Source organism: Chenopodium quinoa, unplaced genomic scaffold (genome assembly GCF_001683475.1).
Source record: "Chenopodium quinoa cultivar QQ74 unplaced genomic scaffold, ASM168347v1, whole genome shotgun sequence".
NCBI classification, from domain to species: domain Eukaryota; kingdom Viridiplantae; phylum Streptophyta; class Magnoliopsida; order Caryophyllales; family Amaranthaceae; genus Chenopodium; species Chenopodium quinoa.
Genome location: NW_018743252.1, coordinates 8,127,097 through 8,141,441, shown reverse-complemented (window position 1 = coordinate 8,141,441; position 14,345 = coordinate 8,127,097). Strand labels below are relative to the sequence as shown.

At 36.4% G+C, this 14,345-nt stretch overlaps 1 protein-coding gene across 1 annotated transcript; it reads right to left on the bottom strand.

The window, feature by feature from the left end:
* Nucleotides 1-5,139: 5,139 nt before the first annotated feature.
* Nucleotides 5,140-9,051, bottom strand: LOC110734922 (uncharacterized mitochondrial protein AtMg00810-like). The gene is made up of 3 exons (XM_021915047.1): nt 9,015-9,051; nt 5,528-5,748; nt 5,140-5,424 (listed from the first exon to the last, which is right to left on the bottom strand). Exons 1-3 carry the CDS (start codon nt 9,049-9,051, stop codon nt 5,140-5,142), a joined length of 543 nt encoding a protein of 180 aa, XP_021770739.1.
* Between the last annotated feature and the right edge of the window lie 5,294 nt (nt 9,052-14,345).

Below are 14,345 nucleotides of genomic sequence, written 5' to 3'. Positions count from 1 at the left end.
ATCAGTCTTGTTGACTAATTAAGTATCGAATACCAAATTGCAAATTTCGATGTCACAACAACTCATCAAATCATAATTATGACACTATTAATTAAATGATCAAATAATAATCAGATAATAATCTGATAGTAAAACAATAATACATTATTGCACTAAACTTTTATAATCTACTTTGTAATAAACTAGTAAGATCAGTATGGCTAAACTTGAAACATAACATGATATGTATTTATAAAATTAATGAGAATTTGCATATAATATGATGCTTCAATATGAAGTGATGAAGACTCGGCTTGATATAAAACTTGTTAACCAACAAAAAGTTAGAAAGTAGTATCAAATTTCAAACCAAAACCGTTTAATTGCCCGAATCCAAACAACTCGATAAAAAACCAATTTTTTGAAATAAAAAACAGACCCAAACCGTAATTTAGTAATCCTGAAATAAAACCGATCCGAATAATGTTAAATAGTTGAAGAAACGAACCCGTTAACGAACCGAATCAGTTATAAACCGAACTAAAATAAAATTAAACCAAAAAAGAACCGAACTGTTTCTAACCCGAAACCGTTTGAACCGGGATAAAACCGTTTACACCGAACCGTTAACAAACCGCAACCCGTCTGCACCGAACCGTTTACTACCCGAATCGAATTTAAACCGGGATAAAAACTGTTTACACTGCACCGTTAACAAACCGCAACCCGTCTGCACCGAACCGTTCACTACCCGGACCGTTTACAACCCGAACCGAATTTAAATCGTTAAAGAATAAACCGAAACCGAATCGAACCGATAATTATTTAAACCGAACTGAAACCGACCCGTAAGACATTTGAACCGATTTCAAACCGACCCGATTTCAAACCGAACCGATTTCAAACTGAACCCAAACCGAACTATCAAACCGTTTTAACAGTACTACACATAACATATTAGTGGTTCCTCCCTAAAGTTCTCTTAGGCCTAAGAAAATTTTCCTAAGCCAAAGAGCTTGATAAACTGCTGAAAATTCTGCAACCTACTCAGCTTCTGCCATAAATTGTGCAGTAGTATCTTGCTTCTGTAACAACCATGAAAATACACCATTTCCTAGTGTAAAAGCATAGCTTGATGTACTTTTCGTTTCATCTTGAGATCTAGCCTAATCATCAACTGTGTAACCTACAATCCCAGGATCAATTAACTTTTTGTGTGATTCCTTGTTAGTTGATTTATCTTAATTAGTACTTTAATACATTAAACATAAGAGTAGTCTTCTTGGATCCGTCACCCTTGTGTAACTCATCATTAATTTGAAGAGGAATTGTAACAAGATTGCAATTTTCCATATAGATTTTCTTCAACATATTTTATTTTGCTGACAGAAGAAATTTCCATTTTCATTTTGATGCTCTTTCATTCCTAAAAAATTAGTTTATTTGCCCGAGATCTCAGTCATCTCCAAATGTTGCATTATTTTTTCTTTGAAGAATATAATAAGATTTCGGCCACAGAGGCCCTAAACCGGTCAATTTTGACCGCTAGCAGCCGTTTTTGGAGTGTTTATAGATGGCCGATTGTTTTGGGTGGGGGAATGGGGTAGCTGTCGGTTTTGGGGTGGGGGAAGCGGGGTTTCAATTGTTGGGCTGGGAAGGGGGGTGTCGGAGGTTGGGTAGGGGCAACGGTTGCGTAACCAGTGATGGGGATGGGGTGGCTGGGTTAGTTTTAGGGTTTTGTTTTGTTTTTTTTTTTCCTTTTTTCAGACCAATAATATGGCGACATGTCGACATTGTGGGCCCCACTAACTGATTTCATCCAATATTCAGCTAAGTGGTGGTAATTTGATTTTATTTTTTTTAATTTTTTTTTGTGGTGTTTTAATAAAAAGAAAAATTGTTATCATTAATCCCAACTTTGCTCCGTCCATCAATATTAATCTCAACTTTCTGTTTACTTTATATTAATCCCAACTTTGTACCCAATCCGCTCCCATTGCACCAAGTAACTTGCAACCAATTAAGCAGGTTAACATTTGTGAGTTTGGATTTTTTCGCACACCTGTCACCACGTGATTGGTCAAATATTTAAAAATACCAAAATTTAAAAAAAAACCAAAATTAATGAAAGAAAGAGCAACCACCCTTAATGACAGTCACCCTTAACGACAGCCACCATTAAAGGCAGCTGGAATCGGGGAGGGGAAGGGAGGGGGTGGCCGGAATTCGACGGAGAATTTAGCAGGGTGGTCGAAATTGAACGGGGAAAGGAAAGAAGGGCGGAATCCGCGAGTGAAAGGGAATGGAAGGGGCGGAAACGGTGGGGGAAGGGTTGGGGGATGTTGGAATTGGAAGGGGTTGAGAGGGATCTAGTTGGAATTCGACGGGGAAGGTTAATGAGGGCGGAAACTGACGCGGAAGGCGGCGGAAACGGAGGGGGAAGGGAGATCGAGGGTGGTTGAAGGAGTTGGATGGGGATGAGGTGTTGGTGAAAACGGAGGGGGAAAGGAGATCGAGGGTGGTTGAACAGAAGACAACATCAGTAGCAGTGGCAGCAGCAGCAACAGTTGCCGCAGTAACTGATCTAGTAGCTAGCATCAGTACTAGTGGCCGCAGCAACCGCCACCACTAGAGGAAGCAGGAGGAGCGGGCGAGTGCCAGAATTGGACAGGGGAGGGGGACGGGGAAGGGAAGGGGGCCGGAGGAGACAGGAGCTGCCACTTGCTGGGTAGGGGTTAGGGTTTTAATTTTTTTTAAATTTTTTTGACCTATCACGTGTTGACACGTGTTTGGTAATTTGTTATTACAAGTTGAATGACCGGTTGGGTGTAATGGGAGCGGATTGGGTAAAAAGTTGGTATTAATAAAAAATAAACGAAAGTTGGGATTAATCATGACAATTTTAAAAAAAATTTCTTGTTTTTTTATGGTGTTAAAAGTCAAAATAAAAATTATGATAGAAATAGCAACATAACTTTTTCAAAAAATTCTCATTTGTCAAAAAAAAAAATGAGCAAAAGCTCTACTATTTTTGTACAAAATGAGCTCTATAAATATGCTTATTTTAATAAATGAGAGAAATTTAAAGTTACGCAAATTTATACTATTATTAAAACTCATAGGGATAACATGCTAACGCCATGTGTCACCCTTACTTATTATTTAATGCCACAGCACCAAGTATCACACTATGTGTCATAACTATTTTTACACTACATTGAATTGTAGTAATGTATAGTAAACTTGAAAAACTCTTCAATATTGTGACTTTGATTCTCTATCATAATATTTAATTTATTTGATAAACTCTTCATACATATAGACTCTATATTTAAATTTGACATATTTTAAATAAATTAATGAACGATAATATAGATTATTATATATATTTGATTCATTTATTAATATTGTTCAATATTAACCTAACCTTTCTATTAATTTTGATCAAACTTATAAATTTATGATGTACCGGGGCATCACCCTGGCCAATAACTAGTTGTCATTCTTCTAAATTTGGTCATTTGTTTTGAAAAAAGTTTAATAATTTATTATACTAACCAAATTAAATTATTTGATATAGTTAAAAATGAGAACATTAAAAGGTTAAATCAGTTTTGGAAGCAACATATAAAGCAATTGCTTCAGTAAGAGAAACTTATGCGTTATACAAAGATCATTTAGAATTGGATTTGGAACATGTCTTTGAACAAAATAGAAGAAACAAAGGTTTTAAAGAGTAGGGAAATGTGTTGCAATAAGATAGGTTTTAAACATGAGAAGGGTAAATTGTTGACAAATTATATACAAAGACTGACTTAGTGCACCAAAATAAACCAAAATAATCGATCGTTCATTGTAAGAATTAAAATGGAGCATAATAATGAGTAGCTTTGCCTCCTGGCTTAGTGCACCATATTCAATCCCATAGAAGTATTAGCCCAAGTGAAATACTTATTTGAATTGAAGAAGAATGGTGTTGGTACGGTGTTGCAAATGATTACGCTATCTTACATCGAAAGCAAAAAGTTGTCCAACACTTGATTTTAGTATGGAAGATGCATATATATCAAGCTATTGGAAAAAAAAAACCGCTATGGTTGTGATGCTAAAACATTGATCGATATATTTAAGAGTAGGTAACATAATGAGGAAGACTTCTACTTTGATTTTTAGGTTGATGAAGACATGGCACTAACAAGCTTTTGTTTTAGAGAGATGTAGATATGAAAAAGGACTACATGACTTTTTGTGATTTTTTAAAATATTATATCACATAGCCAAAAGAAAAAAAAGATACCTGGTAGCAAAAAAACCCTTTTTTATACGCAACATTGAAGATGCTATTTTGCGGTGTAGAGAATTAGAAAAGATATTAAGGGAAGTATTATTCTCATTAACTTGGAAAATATATACTTACTTCGTTATTTTAATATTGCATCACTTGCCTTTCAAGGAAGTTTCACAAAAATTGCACCATTTCCATTTCAGGACAATCAATCTTTGTTCACACCGCAAATACCCAACATACCCGTACTTTTTCGTTCACACTTATTATCTAGTCTAAGTTTATATCACATGAACACTTTTTTATTTTTACCTTTCTCTCTCTTCTTTTTTTCCACTATCTAGTCTAAGTTCACACCGCAAATTCCTAACTTGTATGGTGCAATAATATAAAAACGGTGGAAGTATAACATTTACAAGCTAAAGTAATACGCTAGAATAAGCATATTTTAGTTACAAGAATATAATTCTAGCTCTATTATAGGAGAATAATCCCTAAGATAATTACAATATATTCAAGGATTGATATTGACATAGTCAATCCTTATCACGCCCCCTCGAAATGGTCGGCAAACAGTAAAGACTGATTTTACGGATCAAGTTGGTAAACTCGGTGGCGGTTTTGTTAATACATTAGCAAGTTGATAATTGGTAGAGATGTAAGCCACTCGGAGTTGACCAGATTGAACATTTTCGCATACAAAATGATAGTCCAAGCCTAGATGCTTCATTATCGAGTGAAAAATAGGATTGGCACTAACATAAGTTGCTCCAGCATTATCACAATAGATTACGCGCTGTTGTGTTAACTTTTGATCGAGCTCTAGAAATAAGTTACGTATCCATAGGATTTCTGTTGTACCATTTGCTACGGCTTTATACGCCACTGAGTACGTTGCTTCTTAGACGTCCAAGAGATGGGATTTTTGCCAAGGTAAACAATGTAGGTTGTTGTGGAAATATAATCATCCTTATCCCAAGCTGAGCCCAATCCACATCAGAGTAAGCATGTAATGTGAGAGGAGAGTCTTTGTCTAAAAGAAGTCCCATGTGGGAAGTCCCACTGAAGTAGCGTAGAAGGCGTCGTAGAGATTGCATGTGGTATTCGATTGGACATTGCATATATTGAGCCAGCTTATTCACGGTGAAGGCAATGTCGGGCTGCATAAGAATCAAGTATTTTACACTGCCAATCAATCAATGTCCTATATTCAGTAGGATCCGTTAGCAATTTACCATGCATTGTTAAAGGAGGATGAGTTGCCAATGGAGTAGCAATAGGTTTAGCATCTTCCATATTTGCTTTGTGCAAAATATCATTAATATACTTCCTCTGACTTAAAAATAACCCATTTGAATGAGGCATGACCTCAACTCCAAGAAAGTAAGACAAGTCACCGAGGTCTTTTAGCGAGAAACGAAATGAGAGCTTTTGCACAAATCCTTCAAGAAATTTAGGGTCATTACTTGTGACAATAATGTCATCTACATAATCCAAGAAGTAAATAATCAAACCATTAGTATGTTGAGTGAACAACGAAGAGTCTGACACCGTATTTTTGAACCCTAAAGTAATCAAATGTTGTCGTAATTCTTTGTACCAAGCCCTTGGGGCCTGTTTCAAGCCATAAAGAGCTTTGTTTAATTTGCACACATTATTTGAATATTGTGGATCAACATAACCTAGAGGTTGTATAGTGTAGACTTCATTGGTGAGAGTACCTTGTAAAAAGGAATTGTTTAGTCTAATTGCCGTAAAGGCTAACCTTAGGTGACTGCAAAAGAGAGGACAAGATGAACCGTGGCTGGCTTACGGGACTAAAAGTCTCACTATAGTTAACACTCGGGCGTTGATTAAATCCCCATACCAAGCCTTGTATTGAATAATATTCTCATCCTTATCCTTCTTAGTTCGAAAAATCCATTTACAACTAACAACATTATGTGATGATGTGGGAGGAGCAAGATGCAAATTTTATTTCGAGTTAAGGCTAGAATTTCCTCATCCATTGCTTTGCGCCACACCGGACTTTTTTGTGCTATGATTTTTTGGTTCTCCACATTCAGATTAGTTTTACTAATTGGTTTTCGAATGCCTTTTTGGAGTCTTGTGGTCATTGTATGTGTTGGTTGAGGATAAGTGGGAGTATTTGAAGGTGAGGGTTGTGTAAGGGAGTTAGATTGTGAGGAGGGACTACTGTCCATGTCATTAAATGACAATATTGAAGAAATTTGTGAGCTTGGTAAAGTTGGTGGGCTTTGTGAATTTGAGTCAGTGAGAGAATTTGGAGTGGGGAGTGAAACAGCGGAAATAGGTGGTGTTGGTTCATGAGTAGGCTTGGTAATAATAGGTAAGGAAATTTGACACCACTTCAATTAAAGTTGGAAGAGAAGTCTAGGTTGTACTAAGTCAGAAAAAGGAAATTTATGCTCAACAAAATGAACATGCCGTGATGTGAATACTTTGTGTGTTTTAAGATCAAGACAATAAGAAGCACTTTGAGTAGAAGAGTACCCAATGAAGACACATGGAGTCGATTTTGGTTCTAGTTTGTGCTTAGTATAAGGTTTTAACCAAGGATAGCAAAGACACCCATTACTCCTTAATTTATGATAATTAGGCTTAATCCCAAATAACTTTGAGTAAGGTGGCTCATTCTTTAAAGTAGGTGTGGGTAGACGATTTATCAAATATGCGGCCATAACACACATATTTGATTAATATTCTAGAGGCCTATTTGCATGAGTAAGGAGGGAAAGAAATGTCTCAACTATATGTTTATGACATCGCTCTGATAAACCGTTTTGTTAGGGAGTGTGAGGTGGAGTGGTTAGTCTTGAAATCCCATCAACGACCAAATAGTCTTTTAATGCTTCATTGTCATAGTATAATGTGATAAGAGGAAGTTGAAAATATTTTTCCACTAAGGCTTTGAATTTGATAAAAATGTTTTTAGTGTCTGATATTTGTTTCAAAGGGTATATCCAAATATACTTGGTATGATGATCAACAAAAATCACATAATATTTATATCCATAGTGGGAATAAATGGGAGCAATCCACAGGTCGGTGTAAAAGTATTGAAGAGGGGCGGTAGAGGATATAGAATAGACTAAAAATGATAATTGATGACTCTTATTGCAAGCACATACAAGAATTGCAATCCAAGGTAGAGATGCTAGAGACATTTAGATTGTTTAAGGAAATAAGTTGTCTAAATACTCTTTGTGATGGATGCCCTAAGCGATGGCGCCAATAAAGTGAATTAGGTTTAATGATTGTGATGAAAACTTGAGACCTGTCAAATTTCAACCCGACTTAAACCCGACCCGATTTTGTGGGTCTTGAACAAATATTTGATCCGAAACCCGATTTAACCCGTAAATTTGCGGGTCAAACCCGACCTGAATCCAAACCCGACCCGCCGACCCGTTTTTATGGGTTTCTCTAAAAAAATACATTTATTTGAAAATTAATATTTAGTTTATCTATCGAATTTGATCATCTGTCTATCACGAGACATTCATTTCTCCCTCTCATCTATCTATCTCATATAACTCTTGCTCAGATCCACACCAACCACCTCCTACATCAATTATTGACCCACACCAATTGCATCTGCATAACCTACATCACCCTCATGCCATCAACTACATAGCCTACACTCGTTCAATAAAAAAAAAAATATCAAAGTAAGCTTAAAAATATCATAAATTTCTTAAAATTAGCTAAAAAAAATTGTTGTAAACTCGTTGGGTTGACCCGAACCAAAAACTTTGGGTTAGGGTTGAGCAATTCTCGATCCGTGACCCGACCCGAAATGACCCGTGATCCGGAGTGACCCGACCCGATCGACCCGATTGACAGGTCCGTGGGGTAGATTTTATTTTATATACTCCCAATCTTATTGGACCTTGGAAAAGACATACCCCTGTTTTGAGATCCTTTTACAAGAAAAGATGTTGATAGGAATTGTATGGATGCATAATTGTCAATAAAAAATTGAGAGATTTAAATGATATTATGAGCCATTGAAAGAACATAAAGAACGTTATTCAGTTTGAGAGAAAAGAATGAATGAGAAAAAGAAAGAGAACCAATGTGAGAAAATTTTAAACCTGTACCATCACCAAGGATTAATTCCTTTGTGTCGTTGTAGGGAGATGCACATCTAAATTGTTGAGATCGTTTGTGATATATGGTGTGATGCACCACTGTCAAGGATCCATGTAGACGGAGAGGGGGATATACTAACATTTGCAGTAAGTGCTTGTGGTTATGCCATTAGAGGATAGGGTTTTAGGATCATAGAATCTGATACCATGTAGAGAATAAGAAAAGATATTGAGATAAGTTCTATTATTCTCATTGACTTGGAAAGTATATATAATATTTACAAGCTAAAGTAATATGCTAGAATTCAGCATATTTTATTTACAAGAATATAATTTTAGGAGGAAGTATTATTGGAGTGTTGTGGAGGAAGTCTAAATGAAGTGTTGATATGCATAAGGAATGCATAACACTCCAAACAGGTGCCATTGAGAAGGAAAAGAAAACGGAGGGGGTCCCATGCTACAGTAAAAAGGAAGCACTTTAGTAAAAAAAAAGGTAAATGGTTGTATTGGAGGGAAGTATAATACAATTGTATTATACGAGTACCTTTTCCCCCTTTTAACTTTCCCCTTTTTTTTTTACTTTCTCTTTTCCCCTTTTACCTTTCTTACTGTCTTTAATTTCCCCCTTTTACCTTTCTTTATTAGTTGCTCTTGAACCTCCATCACCATCGCTCTTGAAGCTCCATCACCAACATCTTTGATGACGAATTAATCAGTGAAAATGGCGAGGAAAATGTTGGTGATGGAGGATTCGTTGTTAACAAACAATGACGAAGACGGTGGTGGTCGTTGTACAGGTGTTTTTTTGGATTGCGACACAACTGCCATTAAAGACCACGAAGACCCAGCTACCATTGAAGACCCCGAAGACCCACTGATCGAAACCCGCGAGCAAGAAGATGACGACGAACAATGATCTTTAGCCCTTGAAGCCTTGTTGAAGGAGGTAATATGTTAACTAATTTAAATTTCGCACATTTAATTTTTAGGGTTTTGATTTAGGGTTTAGGTATCTGAATATTCGTACGGTAATCTTTACTTGGTTTAGTTTAAATATGTAGAGAGAAGGAGAATAGAGAGAGAGAGAGAGAGAGAGAGAGAGAGAGAGAGAGAGAGAGAGAGAGTTGGGAATGGAGCATTTCCCTTGATTATGTAGTAGTAGTAAGGTTGGGGACAATTGTACAAAATAATGGTCCTGGTAGGTGTTGTGTTTGGCTGTGATGCTTTTTCAGTATATTGAAATGAATATTTGACGGGCGTTAGAACGGTCGCACATTCCACACTCAATCAAATAAATTTATAAATCCTAAAACTAACCCCTAAACAAGTCTAGTGGTAAGTTCGGAGTCGAACCACAAGGAACGGTAATGCTAGATTGTTCTTAATCTAATGCCTAAGCTATGCCGAAGTCGATTTACGGATAAAGGACACTACAACTACACTAAAACACATATAAAGAACATGGTATGATAAAGTCTACTAGGGGAAAAGATCCACTTTGAACAATTAACAAGTTAATGGGAATCGATTTGATAATCAATCATGCAAAGAAAGAATTAAAATGGGAATTAATTACCATCAAGAGCAATCTCTCAAATTCCTAGCCTAGATCCCTCATTGACTAGGTGCATAGAAGAAATTTACCCAAAATGCAATCAAATATATCAATTCTAATTCACAATACCTTGTCAAACTAAAACCAATATGCAATTAAGTGTGCTATCATGGGAGATCAATCCAATCTAAAACAAACAACATGCCAACATCAATTCAATCAATTTAATCACACAATTATCATCAAATTTATCTCAAATAACTCAATTAACCATAACAAAGCTTCACTCAACACCTAGTAGAAGGAAATCTACTCAAACATGATTAACAAAGCAATTAATAAAGCATAAAGAGAGAAGAGAGTAAGAAATGCTCATTGATATAAAATGGAGATCTTCAAATCATCAAATTCCTCCTTTGATTATCCAAAATCCATGAAAACCATTGTGCTCCTCACTTTCTCTCTCCAAAATTTGAGAGTTTCTCTCTCTAAAAACCTAAAACTAACCTAAAAACTATTCTAAACTGAAAAATCTCCTTTTTTTCTTTAATGAGTAAAAAATCTATTTATACCCTTTACAAAATTGCTTAGGAAGCTCCGCAAAAAGTCAGCTGAAACGGGAAAAGGTCCGACCGAACTCTGTGTAGGTTCGGTCGGACTCAGGGTAGGTTCGACCGAACTCAGGGTAGGTTCGGTCGAACCTCCCTGATCCTTGTTTGGTCGAACTTTCCTGGTTCGACCCCTCCTGTAAACATGCTGAAAACTTGGTTGAAACTGCCTTGGAGGTTCGGTCGAACTTTTCAAAAGTTTGACCACACCTAGGTTCGACCGAACCTCTTAGAGGTGTGGTCACACCTCCTCTTGAACTTCCTCTTCTTGCTTCCTCTTCTTCCCTTTTGCTCCTCTTGTCTTTGTCCATGCCTCCATACTTGGCCAAGGGGCCTCCTACCGTGCTTAGGACCGTCATGGAACCTGCAAAAGATAGCAAAGATCACGAGAGCATGGGGATGATAAAATTATGCATAAAGATTATCAAAACAAGCGCAAATAAGCATACTTTTCATCCATAAAAGAAAAGGAAGCCATAAGAGGAGAAAAGAGGTAGAAAACCTAAGAAAAACAGGAGAAAAGAGACCAATACACTACCCCTAAGGGTAACATAAATGTCACTCATCAAACACCCCCAAGCTTAACTTTTGCTCATCCTCGAGCAAAACAAAACAAACACAACGGAAAACGATGTATATTTTTTTTTTTTTTTTTTTTAAAAAAATAAAACTAGAAGAGAAAGAATATACACTAACTCACTTTCGTAGGAATCACGAATGCATTTAGCGCATGCATCAAGCACTTTAAACCCCATAGATCGCTCTAGAGGACGAGTATGCTCTCGTAAGGGTATCCTAAAAGTTTAACCCATAACTCTTGACAAAAATCAAGGCAAAGCAATAAAAAAAATAGATAAAATAAATTGAAGTAAAAGAGAGGTTACAAGCGTTCTTAAGTGGACTTTTATGATGGGACAAGCACTAAAGAATGTCAATCTTTCTAAAAAATAAAGGTATGCACGTTCTAAGATGTCCAAGGTTGATTGAAACATAACATATGCTAAGCATAGAGAACTAACGGAAACACATTCCACCTTTTGTTCCAACCAATCAAACCACGTCCTCTCTACAGGTTTCAAATCCACTTTCAAGTTAGCTTCTCATGATTCCACGAAGGAACCGGAAAATAAGTAAGAAATTCAAAACATGAGAAGGTTACCCAACATCTTGGCTATGCAAACTCGCTCTATAGGCTTGATTCCTATTTCTCGCCACCACTAAATGACTTAACCCTCTAGGATCAAAAGGACTTTCAAGGTTGTAATACACAGGCTAGGAGAGTAAAGGTGTGGAAAACTTTTGAAATTGGTGGTAAACCTACATGTGAAGCTCGGGTGGAACTTTTTCCACAAGATCCAAACGAATCCAAAACAAAAGTACCAACTATGCTCATAAAATAAATTTCCCCCAAGCTTATTTAAAACAAACTAACAAAAATAGGGAAAAAAAAAAAAAAAAAAAAAAAAAACTATAGCAAAATCATTATGTGCTTTTCATTCTTCTTTTACCCCTTTTTTTTCGACATTTTTTTAAAAAAAAAAAAAAAAAAAAGTCCTTGCCTCTTTAACTTTGGACGACTTTTTCTCAAAATGCATTTGCTTTTATGCACAAACTTATATACAACACATACTTGCTTTGCAAATAAACTCATAATTCTAAACTTGCACCATAAACAATAAAACAAGCTCGAAAACTAAATTGCTTCACAAAACTAAAGGTAGAAAGTGAAACCAAGGCTTCAAGGCTTGTATTGTGGCTAGAGAAAAGAAGGTATATGGCTCAAAAGGGCTAGCAAGAGGGGCAAATATAAACTAAACTCAAAAATAGAAAATCTATCCTATAAAAAGAGAAATTCCTTTGTCATCCCCTAAAGTGGCACGGTCGCGATCTTGGGACCTAAAAGTCAAGTTCTAGATACGAGAATGCAATAACCAAGGATCCAAATATGCCGCTCAACAAAGTATGATGAAGGCTTGAACAATTTACCTCACTAGGGATAGCAATAACTAACTCTTGATTTCATATCCACCATAGAGAGCAACTCCATCTTACCACAAGCAAGTGAACTAGGGCTTCATGGTCTCAAAGTTCTTAACAACTACCTTAGCATATCATATCCTAGAGTCAACCTAACACATTCTCAAACCGTGCATACCTTTAAAATTTAGGAATAAAGACATTCAAGAATACAAGTCCAAGCGTATTATGTCAAAAGTAAGAACAAAACAAAACACAATGCAAATTTGCCTTGATAGAAACAAAATCTTTTTGGAATTTTCAAAATAAAGAAAATGGAAATGCATATACAAATGTGCATGGCATATATGAATCAAAATTCCACCAAACATGATAGAATACCCTCCCCCAAGCTTGAATGAGGCAACATGCTCAAACTTTAAACCAAAGAATCCATGGGAGGAGAAAAGAAAGAAAGTCATCCAACCAACCAACATATGTCCAACAAGTCACAAATCATTAGAGGAAGAGCAAGGAAGGATACTACCGGATATTAGGTGGGTATAGTACCCGCAAATGACCCAATTAAACCTTCTTGAAGCCGACTACCTCTAAAATTGAATCTTGTTTTCCATGTGCTAGCAAAAGTGGAGTCAAACTTCCTTGATTCTTGATCCAAACCAATGCATAAGAGTATATTAAGTTATGTACCTAGCACCAAGCACACAAACATTTCCATGAGGCCAAAAACTATTCTAAAAAGAAAAGAAAATGAAAGCAATAAAACACGGGTTACTTCCCGAGAAAGGCTTGCTTAAGGTCCAAACTTGACCGCTCTAGTAAATAATATTGCAACGATCGCAAGAGCTTGTCAAATGCACTACTACACATCTCATAAGATAACAAGTAAGCAAATGATATAAGAAGGGCATGCACCAAGATTAGTGCACGCAAAAAAAGGTGAAGAGGGAGTTTCCAAGAAGAAGAAGAATCAAAAGAAAATTCAAGAAAATCAGAAAAAGAATAGAAAGGCAAACTCTCTTCACAAAAATCTTTTTGGGTGGCAAAATCACCCTTTTCCTCAATAGAAGACGAATGAGGGACATGAAAATCTTCATAGGCAAGGGGGTCCCCAATAGGCTCATTAACAAAGGAAGGAAGGGATATAGGAGTGTAGGGGATATGGTTGAAATTCCTTGAAAAAGGGACATGAGAGAAGGGGATAGGAGCAATGGTCTTACAAATGGTCTCTTCTTCACCACCATTCCTCAAATCACCAATTTGAGCATGAAAATCAATCATAGAATCCTCAAAAGAAGAACACTCATGATCATGATCTCCCTCAAACATCCAACTTCCAAGAGGAACTACATAATCCCCTTCACTACAATCATGAACAACAACTCCCTTAACTTCCTTAAAGCCTAAAATCTCAAAGCCATGCATGAATGGATGCAAATTCATTTCAAAATGGTCTCTCTCCCATGAAGCATTCTTAATGAACTCACTCAAAAGGCTATGGGTTTTCATTTGACACTCAATAAACACATTAGACATAACCTTAAATGAATCCAAATACTCATGAATAGAGGAATCACAAACATGCACTTGGTCAAAATAAGAAAGAGGGTTTTGATTCATAAAATCATCATTTAATTCACTCTCAACTCTCTTTCCTTCACTCAAAAGCTCATTGTTGTCTTCCTCACAATCTTTTGATTGCACAAAAACATCATCATCATCATCTTCAATACACACATGGGATTTGAAAGATTCAAGATCATGCAACAAAGATGACAATTGGCTTTCTAGCTCTTCCTTTCTCCTTATTACCTCCTCAATAC

What these genes read in the sequence shown, in the direction of transcription:
- LOC110734922 (XM_021915047.1), bottom strand. Translation starts at nt 9,051, where the DNA reads ATGGTGATGGAGGTTCAAGAGCAACTAATAAAGAAAG. An exon ending in AGAGCAACTAATAAAGAAAG is followed by an intron (nt 5,749 to 9,014) that starts GTAAAAGGGGGA and finishes TGGATTATGTAG; the next exon opens with ATGACATTATTGTCACAAGT. An exon ending in AACCTATTGCTACTCCATTG is followed by an intron (nt 5,425 to 5,527) that starts GCAACTCATCCT and finishes ATTCTTATGCAG; the next exon opens with CCCGACATTGCCTTCACCGT.